Source organism: Dipodomys merriami, unplaced genomic scaffold (assembly GCF_024711535.1).
Source record: "Dipodomys merriami isolate MVZ:Mamm:240054 unplaced genomic scaffold, mDipMer1.0.p SCAF_10, whole genome shotgun sequence".
NCBI lineage: Eukaryota > Metazoa > Chordata > Mammalia > Rodentia > Heteromyidae > Dipodomys > Dipodomys merriami.
Window position 1 is genome coordinate 19,735,864 of NW_027202271.1, and position 16,947 is coordinate 19,752,810.

The 16,947-nt window shown below is 35.8% G+C and overlaps 1 protein-coding gene and 1 pseudogene across 1 annotated transcript; one reads left to right on the top strand and one right to left on the bottom strand.

Annotated features, from left to right (window-relative positions):
* Positions 1-1,909: 1,909 nt before the first annotated feature.
* LOC138838293 (olfactory receptor 6C6-like) lies at positions 1,910-7,310 on the bottom strand (annotated as a pseudogene).
* Positions 7,311-10,614: 3,304 nt separating this feature from the next.
* On the top strand, positions 10,615-11,559 carry LOC138838298 (olfactory receptor 6C75-like). Its single transcript, XM_070037631.1, has one exon. The coding sequence runs from the start codon at positions 10,615-10,617 to the stop codon at positions 11,557-11,559; it is 945 nt and encodes a 314-aa protein (XP_069893732.1).
* The last annotated feature ends 5,388 nt before the right edge of the window (positions 11,560-16,947 follow it).

Here is a 16,947-nt window from a genome sequence, read left to right on the forward strand (position 1 = left end):
TCTTAATATCAGATAAAATAGACTTCAACTTAAAATTAGCCAGAAGAGATAAAGAAGACCATTACATACTACTTAAGGGATCTCTCCTTCAGGACGATATTACAATTCTAAATATCTACTCACCAAACATTGGAGCATCCAAATTTATCCAAGAAACACTACTTTCCCTCAAGTCTCACGTAGATCCAAAGACATTAATTGTTAGGGACTTTAACACATCACTGTCCCCACTGGATAAAACTGGCAAAAACTCTATAGAGAAACCGCAGATCTAAACAACTGCAAAGATGAACTAGACTTAACAGGCATCTGTCAAATATTTCACCAAATAGCATCAGAATACACATTCTTCTCAGCAGCACATGGAACATTTTCCAAAATAGATCACATTCTAGGTCACAAAGCAAATCTGTACAATTTCAGAAACATTGATTATGCCCTGCATTCTCTCAGACCACAAGGGAATAAAATTAGAACTCAACACCAGAAGCCACCAAAGAAAGTCCTATAACAGAAGGAGAGTGAAAAACACACCATTGAACCACCAGTGGATCATGGAAGAGAATAGAAAGGAAATTGAAATGTTCATGAGATGTAACAAAAATGAACACACAAAGTACCAGTTCCTCTGGGACACAGCAAAGGCAGTACTCAGAGGCAAGTTTATAGCTCTGAGTTCCTACATCAACATATTTGAGAGATCTGAAAACAACAATTTAATGAGACACCTGAAGCTCCTTGAAAAAGAGCAACAAGCTAAACCCCAATCCAATAGATGCAAACAAATACTTAAAATTAAATCAGAATTAAATGAATTAGGATCCATAAAACCACAGAAAGAATCAACAAAGCAAAAAGTTGGTTCTTTGAAAAAAATTAACAAAATTGACAGACCCTTAGCAAATCTTACTAGAAAATGAAGAGAACACACCCACATAAACTCAGAGATGACAATGGAAACATCACCACAGAAACAACCAAGATTCAGAATATTATAAGGGAATACTTCTCAAACCATTATGCTAATAAGTTTCAGAATCTGGAAGAAATTGACAACTTTCTAGCAAATATCAACATGCGGAAGCTAATCCAAGATGATATAAACCAGATTAACAGGCCCATATCAAGCATTGAAAAAGAAACAGCAATAAGAGAATTCCCACCCAAGAAAAGCCCAGGACTGGATGGATTTACAGCAGAATTCTACAAGGCCTTCAAAGCAGAACTCACAGCAAAACTCCTCCAAATCTACAATGAATTTGAAAATGAAAATTCACTACCAAACTCTTTCCTTGAAGCCATCATAACTCTCATCCCAAAACCAGGCAGGGACTCATCAATGAAAGAGAACTATAAACCCATTACTTTGATGAACATTAAAGCAGAATTTAGGGAGTGGAAAAACTTCCCATACTCCTGGATTAAGAGGACTAACATCATGAAAATGGCAATACTGCCAAAGGCTATCCAGAAATTCCATGTGATACCTATCAATATTCCAACCTCATTCTTCAATGAAGTAGAAGAAGCAACCCAAAAATTCATATGGAACAATAAAAGACACTGAATAGCTAAAATGATCCTTAGCATAAAGAACATTGCTGGAGGAATATCAATACCAAATTTCAAACTCTACTACAAAGCCATAGTAATCAAAACAGTTTGGTACTAGTACAAGACCAGACCTGAGGACCAATGGATTAGAACTGAAAACCCAGAAATGAACCCCACAGACCGATAGCCACCTAATCATCAATAAGGGAGGTAAAAAAATTGAATGAAAGAAAGACAGCCTCTTCAGTAAATGGTGCTGGCAAAATTGGTTAAACACATATAGAAAACTAAAACTAGATCCTTATACATCACCTTGCACCAGAATCAACTCCAGATGGATCAAAGACCTTGAAGTCTAAGTAGACACCCTGAAAACATTCCAGGAAGGAATAAGAGAAAATCTAGGGCTCCTTGGCACAAGCCGGAATTATCTTTATAAAGACCTAGAAACACAATAAATCAAAGAGAGGCTGGGCAAATGGGATTTCATGAAACTGCAGGGCTTCTTCATGGAAAAGGACACAGCCAGCAAGATCAACAGAAAGCCTACACATTGGTAGAAGATCTTCACTAGCCATACAATGGACAAGGGTCTCATATCTAAAATATACTTAGAACTCAAAAAACTAAATCCCCCAACAACAAACCCTCAAAGAAACAACTGCCTGATAAATAATTGGGCTAAAGACTTAAAGAGAAACTTCTCTGAAGAGGAAATAAGAATGGCCAAGAGACACATGAAGAAATGCTCAACTATTCTGGCCATAAAAAAAATGTAAATCAAAACATCATTGAGATTCCACTTCAACCCAGTTAGATGGCTATAATCAAGAACTCTAATAACAACAGATGCTGGAGGGGGTGTGGCCAAAAGGGAACCCTACTGCATTGTTGGTGAGAGTGTAAATTTGTTCAACCACTTTGGAAAGCAGTATGGAGGTTCCTCAGAAGACTACACACAGATCTTCCCTATGTCCCACCAATCCTACTTTTGGGCATTTACCCAAATGATCACAAGCAAGGCCACACTAAAGCTACCAGCACAACTATGTTTATTGCAGCATTATTTACCATAGCTAAGATATGGAACCAACCCAGATACCCCTCAGTAGATGAATGGATCAAGAAAATGTGGCATATATACACAATGGAATTCTATGCCTCCATCAGAAACAATGACATTGCCCCATTTGTTAGGAAATGGAAAGACTTGGAAAAAATTATATTACGTGAAGTAAGCAAAGCCCAAAGAAACATAGGTTCCATCATTTCCCTTATTTGCAATAATTAGTATAAGTCTAGGACAAGCAGAAGAGGTCAAAAGCTATGTACATATGACCATATAAGTTTATGTTAAGCGAAATAGACCCTAAGATAGGGGCACAAGTGGTTTTTTCTTTCTTGCTATTTTTTTAATGTATTTTAAATATACTGTGTGACTTTTTTTTGATTCTCTTGTATGTTCTTCCCCCATGGTATAAACCCTGTTTTCACTGTATTTGATTCTGGTTCCCTGCATCTTGTATATACATTTTTCTAATTTGGGGAGGGGAAGGGAAATAACAAAATGCTGAAAGAAGGATACAGGTAACAATTATAACAATTGTACCCATTGTAACAATGAGTAGATAAGGCACTGTGGTGAAATGAACTTTACAACTCAGGTGGTGGGGGGGGGGGGACTTGGGAAGGTGGGGGAGGGAAGGAATGATAGGGGAAAAACAAAGGAGGAGATAATAATAATTGAAAGGAAATGTACTCATTACCCTATTCATGTAACTGTAACACCTCTGTACAGTATTTTTACAATAAAAAACATATAAAATTGACAAGTACATTATAATGTACTTGTTTCTTTTTTATGCTTTTTGTTTCTTTCTTTTTTAACTTTCTTTGTTTGTTTATTGTAAAAATACTGTAGAGAGGGGTTACAACTACATGGGCAAGGTAATGAGTACATTTCTTATCAAGCATTTGTTTTGTTGCCTCCTCCTTTGTTTCCCCTTCCCATCCCTTCCCATCTCTACCCCCACCCACTCCCTTTCTTTTGTATGTTCTTCCCCATGGTATAACCCCTGTTTTCACTGTATTTGATTCTGGTGCCCTTCATCTTGTTTACACATTTTTCTAAATTGGGGAGGAGAAGGGAAACAACAAAATGCTTAAATAAGGATACAGGTTTACCCTTTGTAACAATGTGATGTAGGAGACACTATGTTGAAAATGACTTCACAACTTCAGCATGGGGGAGTCAGAGGAGTTCAGGAGGTGGGGAGGGAAGGGTTGGTAGAGGATAAATAAAGGAGGGGGTAACAATGCTCAAGAAGAAATGTACTCATTATCTTACTCGAGTAACTGTAACCACTTTGTATAGTATCTTTACAATAAAAAAATACATATTTAAAAAAACCTGACAAGTACATTGCAAGCTCCAGCAACATGTTGTTTCTGTCCAAATTTGTCTTGTTTTGAAAAGAACAAAGTCTTTGAAGTACATGCTTGAAAGCATCTTTCAGCTGCTGGTTCCAGAGTGTGGAAAGGGTTCAGTATCAGGGCCAGAGAAGTATAGAGAACCGCCACACCCTTTCCTTTTCTGAGGGCTTCGTATACATAATGACACAACTCCCATAAGTAATGGAGACAACAGCCATGTATGAGGAACAGGTGGAAAAGGATTTTGCTTGTTGTTGGACAGAAGAGAATTTTGTAACAGTTTGGATGATGAATATGTAGGAGAGAACCACTAAAAGCAGTGTGATAAGAAATGTCAACAAAGCTAAGACAAAAGCCACATTTCTATGAAAAGTGTATCTGTGCAAGACATCTGCAGGAAAGGGGGGGTGTCACAGAGGAAGTGATCGAATGTTCAAGATGCACAGAAAGGTCAGACAAGGTGATGTTAGGGAAATGAACCCTAAGATACGTATTCAAATGTTTTTTTTTCTTTCATGCGATTGTTTCTAACGCATTTATAAGATGATTTCTTTGTTGCTTTGTATGTCCCTCCCCCACAGTATAACCCCTGCTTTCACTGTATTTGATGTCAGTATAATTTGTGGAGGGGAAGGGGAAAAACAAATCGTTTAAATAGGGATACAGGTGGACCCATTGCAACAATGAGCTTACAAGACGTTATGTCGAAAACGAACTTTACAACTTTGGTGAGAGGGGCGACAGGGTGGGGCCCGGGGAGCAGGAATGATTGGGAGTAGCGGGCGGAAGAGGATGGGAAGGGGAAACAAAGGAAGAGGCAACAATGCTTGATAAGAAATGTACACATTATCTTGCCCATGTAATTGTAACCCTCTGTACAGTATTTTCACACACACACAAAAAAAAGATGCACAGAAACCCATATGCAATCCTAAGAGCAAAGGAGGAAGGATAATTAAGAATCCAGTTAGCCAGGAGCTGAAAACCAGCTGGTGGCACACCTTGCTGTTCATGCAGGGGTTTGCAGATGGCCACGTAGCACTCATAGGACATGGCAGCCAGGAGGTAAAACTCAGTGAGGCCTAATAGGAAAAAAAAGAAGAGTTGAGTTGCACAACCATTGTAGGAGATTGTTTTGACCCCAGTGACAATGCTGGTCAAGAAGCATGGGATGCCAACTGTGGTGAATGCAATTTCTAAGAAGGAGAAATTTCAAAGGAAGAAGTACATGGGAGTCTTGAGGTGGGTGTCCAGCAGTGTGAGCAGTGTGAGCAGGATGATGACAAAGTTCCCCATCAGCACCAAGATGTAACTGACCAAGAGAAACAGGAAAACCACAATTTGTAGCTGAGAGTTATCTGTCAGTCCCAGCAAAATGAACATGATCTCCTCTGATTCGTCCCTTATTTCTCTCCTGTTTTAACAAAACTACAGAAAATAAAAAAATAGTATCACATTTAACAAAAGACTCTTCCCTTTCAGTCATGCAAACTATCATATGCAGAAAGGTACCAATATACAAATATTTGCACAAATCAGAGTTCAGCATCTCAAACATATGTTCTGTTTCATTAGTATCTTTACATAAATGCAGAGATTTTTCACATATTCAGAATAGAACCAGTCTTCCCAATGTATAGGAGGCATATTGGTCATTTGAAATGTAGGCTTTCAATTTTGTTAGTGGTCATCTCTGACCCATATTTCAATTCTTTAAAATCAAATAGCCCATTTTCTAAATTCCTGAATTTAGTTAATATCTTAAGTATATTGTCACTGGTGACATAAATTTTTAATATATTTTTATTGTAAAGATACTGCATAGAGGGGTTATAGTAGTATGAATAAGGTAATGAGTACATTTCCTATTGAGCACTGTTACCCCCTCCTTTTTTCCCCCTACCATCCCTTCCCTCCCCAGCTCCTCACTCTCCCTCCCCCCACCCCCTGAGTTCCTTTTCAACATACTGTCTTGTACATCTTATTGTTACAATTGGTCAGCCTGTATTCTGACTTCTTTCAGCATTTTGTTATTTTTCTTCCCCTCACCAAATTAGAAAAATGTATAACAAGATGGAGGGCACTGGAATCAAATACAGTGAAAACAGGGGTTATACCATGGGAGAAGAACATACAAAAGAAACAAAAAAAAATCACATAGTACATTTTGAGTTCATTAAAAACAACAGCAACAAAGATAAAACCTCTTGTGTCCCTATGGTGCCATAAATGTTATAGAAAATTATTTTATTCTCAGCAAACACAAAAAGCAGAAAACTAGAGATACTTGTGTCAATATTGAAAACTTCACAGAAAGCAAACTTTTAAAGAAAATGTACATGAAGTGGTTTAAGTGGGTGTCCACATGGATGAATTCATGATAAAATTAAGGAGAAATAAGAAAATAATCCAACATTTTGAGGGTGACTTTGTCAAACTTCCTTCTAAAGCATTCCAAATTTTCCCTAAAACAAAACTTCCCTAAGAAATATAACTTATACATAGTTTTACTCTATTTCCACTTGAAGACTACACATTTCTATTATTTCCATTCTTCAGTTTTTATCAATGTTTACAACAATGTAAATCTTTCCATGTCTGTGCTCTGATTTCAGCCCACTATCACCTCATTTATTCTAAATTGAATACTAATTGGGGATATTGTTTAACAATTAATATACTGAGAACACCCATCTCCATGATGTCTCTTGTTTATTCACTCAACCAGTCCCCCTGGGTCTACTCTAAATGGAACAGATAAATTATGGCTAGCAGGAATATCACTGTGTCTGCACAGAAGAGCATATCATCCATCAGCTGGGAAAGAAATTATAGTAGGGTTCACTTCATGTAACTTGTTTCATTGCAAGTGTCAAGATAGTACTTCGTGGAGTGGCATAGGTAGGGAAACTTGGAACCTTAGAACTTCATCTTTATCTGGATTCATGTACACAAATGAGTTGATACCTGTCCTTCTTGTAACCAGCACAAAGCCTTTCTTTAAATTGTCTTTTGCTATCAATATTTGGATATTTGCTTACAATTATAAGATGACAGAGAGGAATGGATTGTTAAACTCTGAAAAAATATCCCAAAGATCTTACATTTATATCAATTAATAAACCATGGGCAATGACATGGACTCTCATATTTACCAAAAGAGTAAGAATTATTTAAGGAAGATAAGTTTTCCTGTATTTGTGTTTTTACTTACGTGATTTCAATTACATATGTTATGTACAAGTAAAAGCAAGGAGCACAATTTTGATGAATAATACAAATAGGAAAAAATTCAAATACCAAACGCCAATGTCTTCATACATTTTTCTCTATTATACAATAAATGTTTTGTGATTTATAGGACAATGGGATTTTTTAATGTTCTTGTCTAGATACTATAATCAATAGAAAGAAACCAAGGAATCTTTTTTGTTAAACATCCAAGAAAATTTATTGCATGTATTTAGTTTTGTTTAATGTGAGTTTTACATACAAGTTAATACCCATCATATGAAAGGAAAAGGACAAAAGTTGCATGCCACCTGAGAGAAGATTGTGAGATGATAGTGGAATGTGAAAATTTCTCTCTCCTAGAAATTTTGTACAAAAAAATGTTTGTGTAAAAACATTCACCTACAAAACCAGCTGGTTAATCCTTAGAAAATGTTATTCCCTCTAATAGAAAGGAAAAGTTAGACTTAAATAGTTTGGACATTAAATATGTATTGAAACTATTATATAAGTTAGGATATCCAAAGATTTTAACCAACTTTAAAAGGAATAACTAAAACATTTTTTGTATAATGTGAAGAGTGGTTAGTATTTTTTAATAAAATACTGGGACAATGAAAAATTCTTCCTTCAGAACTTACCTTCAATGTTGAATGTTTGTTATCATCTTCCAACAAAAGAATCAAAAATATTTGGAAGACTTATTTTAGGATTTTGAGAAAAAGGTAGAAGGAGCATTTGCAATGTGAAAAACTAAAATTACAGATGGGCATTGAAGTCTAAGATGTCTGAGACAGGAGGACCATTTGACAAAGGCCAGAAAAAGAGTTGTTTGCATCATTTCAAGTAAGTATGGCTTAATATATCAAAGCTCAAGATCATGATAGATGGATGGTTTATGAAAATGATTCCAGAAGACTATTCTTATTATGTTACCTTTCTCATGAAGGGTTAATTTTATTGGAGTTAAAACAATGGGTTTAGTCTGGAACACCTCCCATTTGTTAGTCATGTCAACATTGATTGTCAGTATCTCTTTACTTTGGACTACTGAGTTGTTTTAGTGGGTTATAAATGTTTGAATAGATGAAGAGAAATACATGTTTTTTAAAACAGAGAAGTTTTTAAATGAACCAGAAATCAAAATAAAAATAAAATTCAGTCTATGCTATGTACTGGGAACAAGTTTTCAGTTGTTGGTGACTATGTTGAAAGAGTCAGAAGAATACCAAAATTCAGGAGAATATAATGAAGAAAATATTTTAAAAATTAATATATGAGGGTAAAGCTGGGAATGGGCAGAGAAAGAAAGCCACTGTATGGAGAGACAGTTTTCACTACCAGACAGGTGTAATTTGAATCTCTCTGTATATCACCTTTATAATAAAAATAAAGTAAGTCAGGCACTGGTACCTCACATCACCTCTCAGGAGGCTAAGATCTGAGGAGCACAGTCAAAGCCAGCTGGCAGGAAAGGCTGTGAGACCCTTACCTCCAATTAACCACCAGAAATCTGGAAGTGACATTGTGCCTCAAGTAGTAGAATGCTAGTTTTGAAAGAAAAAGCTCAGGCACAGGGCCCAGAGCCTGAGTTCAACACCCAAGGCTGACATAAATATACATAAATTAATAATAAAGTACATTTAAAAAATTAATATATGATATTATAAACAATAGATTTTTTAAAACTTTGGTTTTGTATACAACAAAATAATCTCTATCTAAAACCAAAAGATAACAATAATTTTTAAATATGTTTTAGCTAACTTTCGAAATTATACATACTTACTATCTCAATTATCTTAGTTTTAGTTTTATATTTGTTTGATTTTGTGCCCTACTAGAGCTTCCTTTGCTCAAAGATGACAAATTACCGCTTAATCCACAGCTACATTTCTTGCTGTTTACTGGTTGATCAGAAATAATATCTAAATTATATGAAGTGATATAAGCCAGACCCAAAGAAAACTAGATCACATAATCTCCCTCATTTGTAAGAACTGGAATATGTATATGATATTCTTAACAGGGGCTCTCAATAACCAACGTGTTTAGTCCATAGTACTATATATAATGAAGCATATTAACATGAACCCTAACTTATGGAAACAAAAGGCTCTCATTAGACCCTATAAATAGTTCATCCTTTTTTCTCTATTGTTGTTTTTTCTTAGCTTTTTGTAACTGGTGTTTTGCATAATAGATAATGTAATTTGTGGAAGGGAAAGGAATCACAGAAACAGCAGAACAATGGATGAACCATAGCAACATTGATACTCACTTGACACTATGTTGGATATGAGCATTACAACTTAGGTGGGGAAAAGGGAAGGGTAAGTAGGAGATAAAGAGGGATGGGGTAACAAGGATTATAAACAATGTACTGTATGCCTTACCTATATAACTGTAACCATCCAGCTCATCACCTTTCCAATTAAAAAAAAAGAAAAAATGTCTTAACAGATGTTTCAGCTTGGTTCCTTCAAACTGCAATCTTCACACTTGAGCCTCCAAAGATTATAGACCACAGACTCTTGACTTATAAATATGTTTTATATGTAAATAAAATAATATGATTACTATAAGCAAACAAATTATTATAAACTACAGATCAACAAACAATATGAAACTATTATCTATGAACTTCATAATTCACATTGGATCATTAAACCTAATTATCTTACTAGCTACAAGTTTTAGACCATTGAAAATATTGGGAATATATAAAATTATTATGAAAAGGACATAAGGTGCTCGATGCTAGTTGGTACCTCAGGCCTCTTATCCTAGCTACTTATAAAGCTGAGTTCTGAAGGTCACAAAGATTCTTATCTCCAAGTAACCATAAACATAGCCAGAAGTGAAGCTGTGGCTCAGGTGGTAGAGTGCTAGCTCTGAGTAAAACAATCTCAGGGAAAGCACCAAGACCTGAGTTCAATACCCAAGACCAGCACCAAAAAATGAAAAATGTGTAATATTACTTATATGTGTGTATATATTTACACAAACAAAACTGACACCTTTGTTGTTGTTATAACATGAATAAATATAGAAGATATTGCACTAAGTAAAATGAACCAAAAACACTCAACATATGCTTAACTGAAATATTTTTCTCCTTTCTTCAACTCTTCACAGCAAGAATAAAGAGATACCTTCATAAAGAGAAAATTATGTGGGTTGGGAAGGTGGCTCAGTGGTAGAGCGTTTGCCCTGCATACAAGAGGCCCTGGGTTTGATTCCTCAGCACCACATAAGCAAAAAGATAAAAACCAGAAGTGGCGCTGTGGCTCAAGCAGTAGAGCACTAGCCTTGAGCTGAAGAGCTGAGGGGCAGCACCCAGGCCCCGAGTTCAAGTCCCACGACCGGACCCAAAAAAAAAAGAGAGAGAAAATTATGAGAAATTCTACAGCAGTAACTGAGTTCATTCTTCTTGGATTGACAGATGAACCACAGTGGCAGGCTGTGCTTTTCCTATTTCTCCTTGTCACCTACATGCTCAGTGTGGCAGGGAACCTGACCATCATCATGCTCACCCTCTCAGATCCCCAGCTGAAGACCCCCATGTATTTCCTCCTTCAGAGCTTATCATTCCTAGAAATAGCATTCACATCAGCCTCCACTCCCAGATTCCTCATCACCATCACAACAGGAGACAGAAGAATTTCTTACAACGATTGTATGGCCCAGCTATTTTTTGTAGTCTTCTTAGGAGTGACAGAATTTTACCTTCTTACTGCCATGTCCTATGATCGCTATGTGGCCATCTGCAAACCCCTCCATTACACAACCATCATGAGCAGCAAGGTCTGTATCCTACTGGTCTTTAGTTGCTGGCTTGCTGGATTCCTCATTGTCTTTCCCCCAGTCATCCTTCTGATACAATTAGATTTTTGTGCCTCCAATAAAATTGATCATTTTCTCTGTGACTTTTCTCCACTTCTGCAACTTTCTTGTACAAACACACACTTTCTAGAACTCCTGGTGTTCTCTTTAGCTGTGATAACACTCATGGTCACCTTGACACTAGTAATTCTCTCCTATACAAACATCATCCAGACAATTCTAAGAATTCCTTCTACAAGCCAAAGGAAGAAAGCCTTCTCCACTTGCTCCTCTCATATGATTGTTGTGTCCCTCTCTTATGGTAGCTGCATCTTCATGTACATTAAACCTTCAGCAAGGGAGAGGGTGACTTTGAGCAAAGGAATAGCTGTGCTCTACACCTCTGTGACTCCTTTCCTGAACCCTTTCATCTACACACTACGCAATCAGCAAGTGAAGCAAGCCTTCAAGAGCTTGGTCCGCAGAGTAGTCTTTTCTACAAGTAAAAGAATGTGACCCTGTAAAATGGGGAGCCCCAGAGACAGAGCTGAAGCGAAAGTACTGAAATTGTTTCTAAGCATCTCATTCCCTCCTTCAATTTTACATGTGGGTAGATCCAACACCTCTTTGAGTTAAACTTTAGGTTTTCACCTTTCTCACTTATATTAAAAGTGGTTGCTCTTGTACATCTGTAACTAAATTTTTTTATAAATCTATAATAGGCATTTTTTCTCTTATCAAGACAAATCATCTATATTCAGTCATTAAATGGAGATTGTCATGAATTAGTAAATTTGCTAAAAACTGCACTGGAAATTAATCTTATTTTATTTGGAATAGATAGCAATCGGTCATAATATCTCTATAAATACTTCTGGTGGCTAAGAAAACATGTATAAAGCTAAAATCATTATTAAAACATAGGGAATTTATCAATAAATTAACTGAAATGTATGGAAATGGTTTTTTTGGAAATGTTAAAAAGAAATTTAAATAAAATATCATTGTGATATATTATTATTGCTCTTTGAATTTATGCTCTTCTGATCTTAGTACTTTTATCCCTAGGAGAAAGCAATATAAGTAGTGTTACATGGAGGAAATGGAACTGACTATCGTCCTCTCTGGGGTTTTTTTTGCTTATAATAGATTATTAACTTAATTTTTTCATATTCCTCATAAACTTATTTTCAAGGACCATGAGTGGCGAGCACACACACACACACACACACACACACACACACACACACACACACACACACACACATCAGTTTTCTTAGGTCAATAGCCATAAGTTTGACACAAAAAATGACTTGATTTTGATTCCTTGATTATCACCTTGATTTGAAACTCAGGAAAGAGCTCTATGTACTTTCAAAGCCCCAATCAGAAATACAGTTTTTCCATTGTGTATATATACCACATTTTCTTGACTCATTCATCTACTGAGGGGCATCTGTGTTGGTTCCATATCTTAACCTTGGTAAATAATGCTGCAATAAACATACTTGTGCTGGAAGCTTTAGTGTGGTCTTGTTTGTAAACTTTTGGGTAAATGCCCAAAAATGGGATTGCTGGGTCATAGGGGAGCTCTATGTATAGTCTTTTGAGGAGCCCCCATTCTACTTTCCAAATTGCTTGAACAAGTTTACACTCCCACCAACAATGCAGTAGGGTTCCCTTCTGTCCACATTCCCTCCATCATCTGTTGTTATTAGCATTCCTGATTATAGCTATTCTAACTGGGATGAGGTATTATCTTAGAGTCGTTTTGATTTGCATTTCTTTCATGGCTAGTGAAGTTGAGCATTTCTTCATGTGTCTATAGGTCATTCTTATTTCCTCTTCAGAAAAGTCTCTCTTTATGTCTTTAGGCCACTTATTAATTGGGCAGTTGTTTCTTTGAGGATTTATTGTTGGAGGATTAAATTTTTTGAGTTCTAAGAATATTTTAGACATGAGACCCTTGTCTATTATATCGCTAGTGAAGTTCTTCTACCAATCCGTTGGCTTTCTATTGATCTTGCTAGCTAATATCCTTTGCCATGCAGAAGTTCTGCAATTTCATGCAATCGCATTTGTCCAACTTTTCTTTGAATGTTGTATTTCTGGGTCTCTATTAAGAAAATTTTGGCCTGTGCCAAGGAGACCTAGGGTTTCTCCTATTCCATCCTGTAATATTTTCAGGGTGCCTACTTTGACTCCGAGGTCTTTGATCCATTTGGAGTTGATTCTGGTGCAGGGTGATATATACAGATCTAGCTTTAGTTTTCTACAAGTAGTTAACCAATTTTGCCAGCATCATTTACTGAAGAGGCTGTCTTTCTTCCATTCTATTTTTTTAGCTCCCTTATGGAAGATTAGATGGCTATAGGTCTGTAGGTTCATTTCTGGGTTTTCAATTCTATTCCATTGGTCCTGAGGTCTGTTCTTGTGCCAATACCAAGCTGTTTTGATTACTATGGCTTTGTAGTAGAATTTGAAATTTGGTATTGATATTCCTCCAGCATTGTTATTTCTGTTGAGGATAGTTTGCTATTCGGGGTCTTGTATTGTTCCATAAGTATTTTTGGATTGCCTCTTCTATTTCCTTGAAGAATGAGGTTGGAATATTGATAGGTATCACAATGAATTTGTAGATAGCCTTGGGAAGTATTGCCATTTTCACAATGTTGGTCTTTCCAATCCAGGAGCATGGGAGATTTTTCCACTTTCTAATTTCTGTTTGGATTTCCTTTTGCAGGTTTTTAAAGTTTTCATCATAGAGGTCCTTCACTTCTTTGGTTAAGTTAATTCCTAGGTATTTTATTTTTTGTGGGGCTATTACAAATGAAGTTGCTTAGAAAGAATGACATTGCCCCATTTGTTAGGAAATGGAAAGACTTGGAAAAAAATTATATTAAGTGAAGTAAGCCAGGCCCAAAGAAACATAGGTCCCATGGTTTCCCTTATTTGCAATAAATAGTATATATCTGAGACAAGCAGAAAAGGTCAGATAAGATGATGCTAAGTGAAATGAACCCCAAGAAAAGGACACAAATGGTTTTTTTCTTTCTTGCTATTGTTTCTAATGTATTTATAAGGTATCACGTGATTTTTTGTTGCTTTGTATATCCCTCCCCCACGGTACAACCCCTGTTTTCACTGTATTTGATGTTGGCATAATTTGGGGAGCGGAAAGGAAAAAACAAATTGTTTAACTAAGGATACAGGTTCACCCATTGCAACAATGAGATATACAAGATGCTATGTGGAAAAATGAACTTTACAATTTAGGTAGGGGGAGGGGCGGGGGAAATGTAGTTGAGGAGATGGGAAAGAAGGGATGGTAGGGGAAAAACAAAGGAGTAGGCTACAATCCTTGGTAAGAAATGTACTCATTACCTTGCTCATGTGATTGTAACCCCTTTGTACAGTATTTTCATAATAAAAAACTTATTTTTAAAAAAAGAAATACATTTTTCATAGGCAATGGTGTTCAGCACTCAACTAGTTCTTACCACATGATTATGTGGAATTTCTTCCAGTTTGACCCAACAGACTCTAATATATCATTACCACTAAACAAAATTTAATGTTCATTGTATCTAGTTATAAATTCTCTCCTGGGAGCAGTCTGTAAAGAAATTAATTTTTACAAGTTTTATTTAATAAATTTCTACCAAGTTCCTTGGTGTCATGCTTCACACCTGTAATCCTAGCTACAAAAGAGGCTGAGATCTGAGGATCACAGTTCAAAGCCAGCCCAGGCAAGAAAGTCTGTGAAACTCTTATCTCCAATAAACCACCAGAAAACCAGAAGTGGTACTGTGGATCAAGTGGTACAGCACTAGCCTTGAGCTGAAGAACTCAGGAACAGTACCCAGGCCCAGAGTTCAAGCCCCATGACCACAAAAAAAAAAAAAATTCTACCAAGTAACCAACCAGAAATAGAAAAATAAAAACTACTACACCACAGAACATTCTAATATAAAGTAACTGTGTGCACAGTATAAATAGATGACACAGAAAGAAAGAACATTAGAAGTTGATCCTCTTATTTTGTTTTATTATTTTGGTAGTTTGGGGTTTGAAGTCAAGTCCTCCTCTTTGCCCGCCAGATATTATACTGCTTGAGCCATCAACTTACCTTTCTGGTTTTTTGTGTGTTTCTTGTTTTGGCACTGTTATTATTCAGAATGGGTTTTCCATATTTTGACTCACCACATCAAATTGTCTTGTTTTTGCCTCCCATGTAGCTGTGACAGGAGTTCAACCCTATAGCCAGCATTTTTGTTGTTGAGCTCCATTAACATTTAACCATACAGCATGCACAAATCCATGGTAACAATTAAAAAATTAACTAAAATGTTCTAGAATTTACACAGTTATAGACCCTACATGGCACTACTCTCAATGGAGAGAAATATAAACAAATATGAAGTGAATGGAAGTATCTACTTCATAAATACAATAATTCTGTTTGAGTGAACTCAAGTATTTTCAAATAGCTTCTTACAATACCTTGGATGTGAACTATCTTCTCCTGAGAGTTTATCTCTTCATTAAATTGCATGCTGCAATAAAGAGTGATCTCTCTCTGTTCTCAAATATGGTACATATAGTACCAAATGTGGTACATATAGTAAGGAAAATATGTGTTAATAGACTATTTCTGTCATCATTAAGACTTCTGATTAGCTGTAGTCTATCAATCATTGATACTTTGGAAGTTAAACATTACACATGGATTTTCAACTGGGTATGTGTTTGATGATACTAACCCTAGAGTTAGTTGTTCAAAGGTTAAAGTATTTTCATGAACTTGGGTGAAATATTTTTATTTTCAAGTATTATTTTTAAAAATACATTTTAATGCAAATCTAGGTTTTATAAATATTTATCAAATCTAGGTTGTTTTAAAAGCTCTTAATAAATATATTTATGTTCACACTGTATTTCAAAAAAATATTTTTCAGAATAAGAACAGCTGCAGACTACTTTGTAGTATAACCCCAAGAAATTCCAGACAACATACCAGTCACTAGTGTTTTAGATAACATGTTCTAATTTCATCAATAAAAGATTTTGTCAAGAAACTTATAGAATTGATCTAATCTGCTTCCCCCTATTTTACTAATAATTTGTGAAATGGCCTTTATGTTTTCTCTTCTTCATGTATATAGTCTATTAAATGTAAGAGGATTTTTTTAAGGTAAATGAGTAAGAAACTAAAATCACAAATTAAATTCTGTCTGATTTTTATTTGCTCATGTAAAGGAAATCACATTCAATTGAGTGCAACTAGATTGCTTGATTACTTTTTTATTTTATAAAAATGCTTAGTCTATTACTGTAAACTTTTAAAGTTCTTAGATATATTGTGCTTTAATCCTCAGTTTTGATGATCTGCTGTGTGTTTTGCATTGTGATTTTAGCCAGAGATATGAGCTAGAAGGTATTAGAAACTAAACTACATCAAAAGGCAGTGTATACTTTCTTTGGCTTAAGATTCTTACTCTTGTATTATTTTTTACAATTGTTTCTGAAATTACTAAATCAAAATGAATACCAGCCAAAGCCATGTATGTGTTGTATTATTCTGGCCATAACTAAGACTGCATTTAGAATAATATTGATATTAAAGTAACATGAATTTGACTAACAGAAATTTCATAGCTACTATATAGAAATGCAGACAACTTATTTCAAAAGTTATTAGTTGGGGAAGTGGCACTGTGGCTCAAGTGATAGAGCACTAGCCTTGAGCAGAAAAGCTTAGGGACAGTAACCAGGCCCAGAGTTCAAGGCCCACACCCAACAAAAATAGTTATTAATTGGTTAGGCATCAGGTCTCTATATTTTTGTATTTCAACCTACAGCAGGTGGGGCGAGGAAGTAGCAGGTTACATATACTTCATTTCA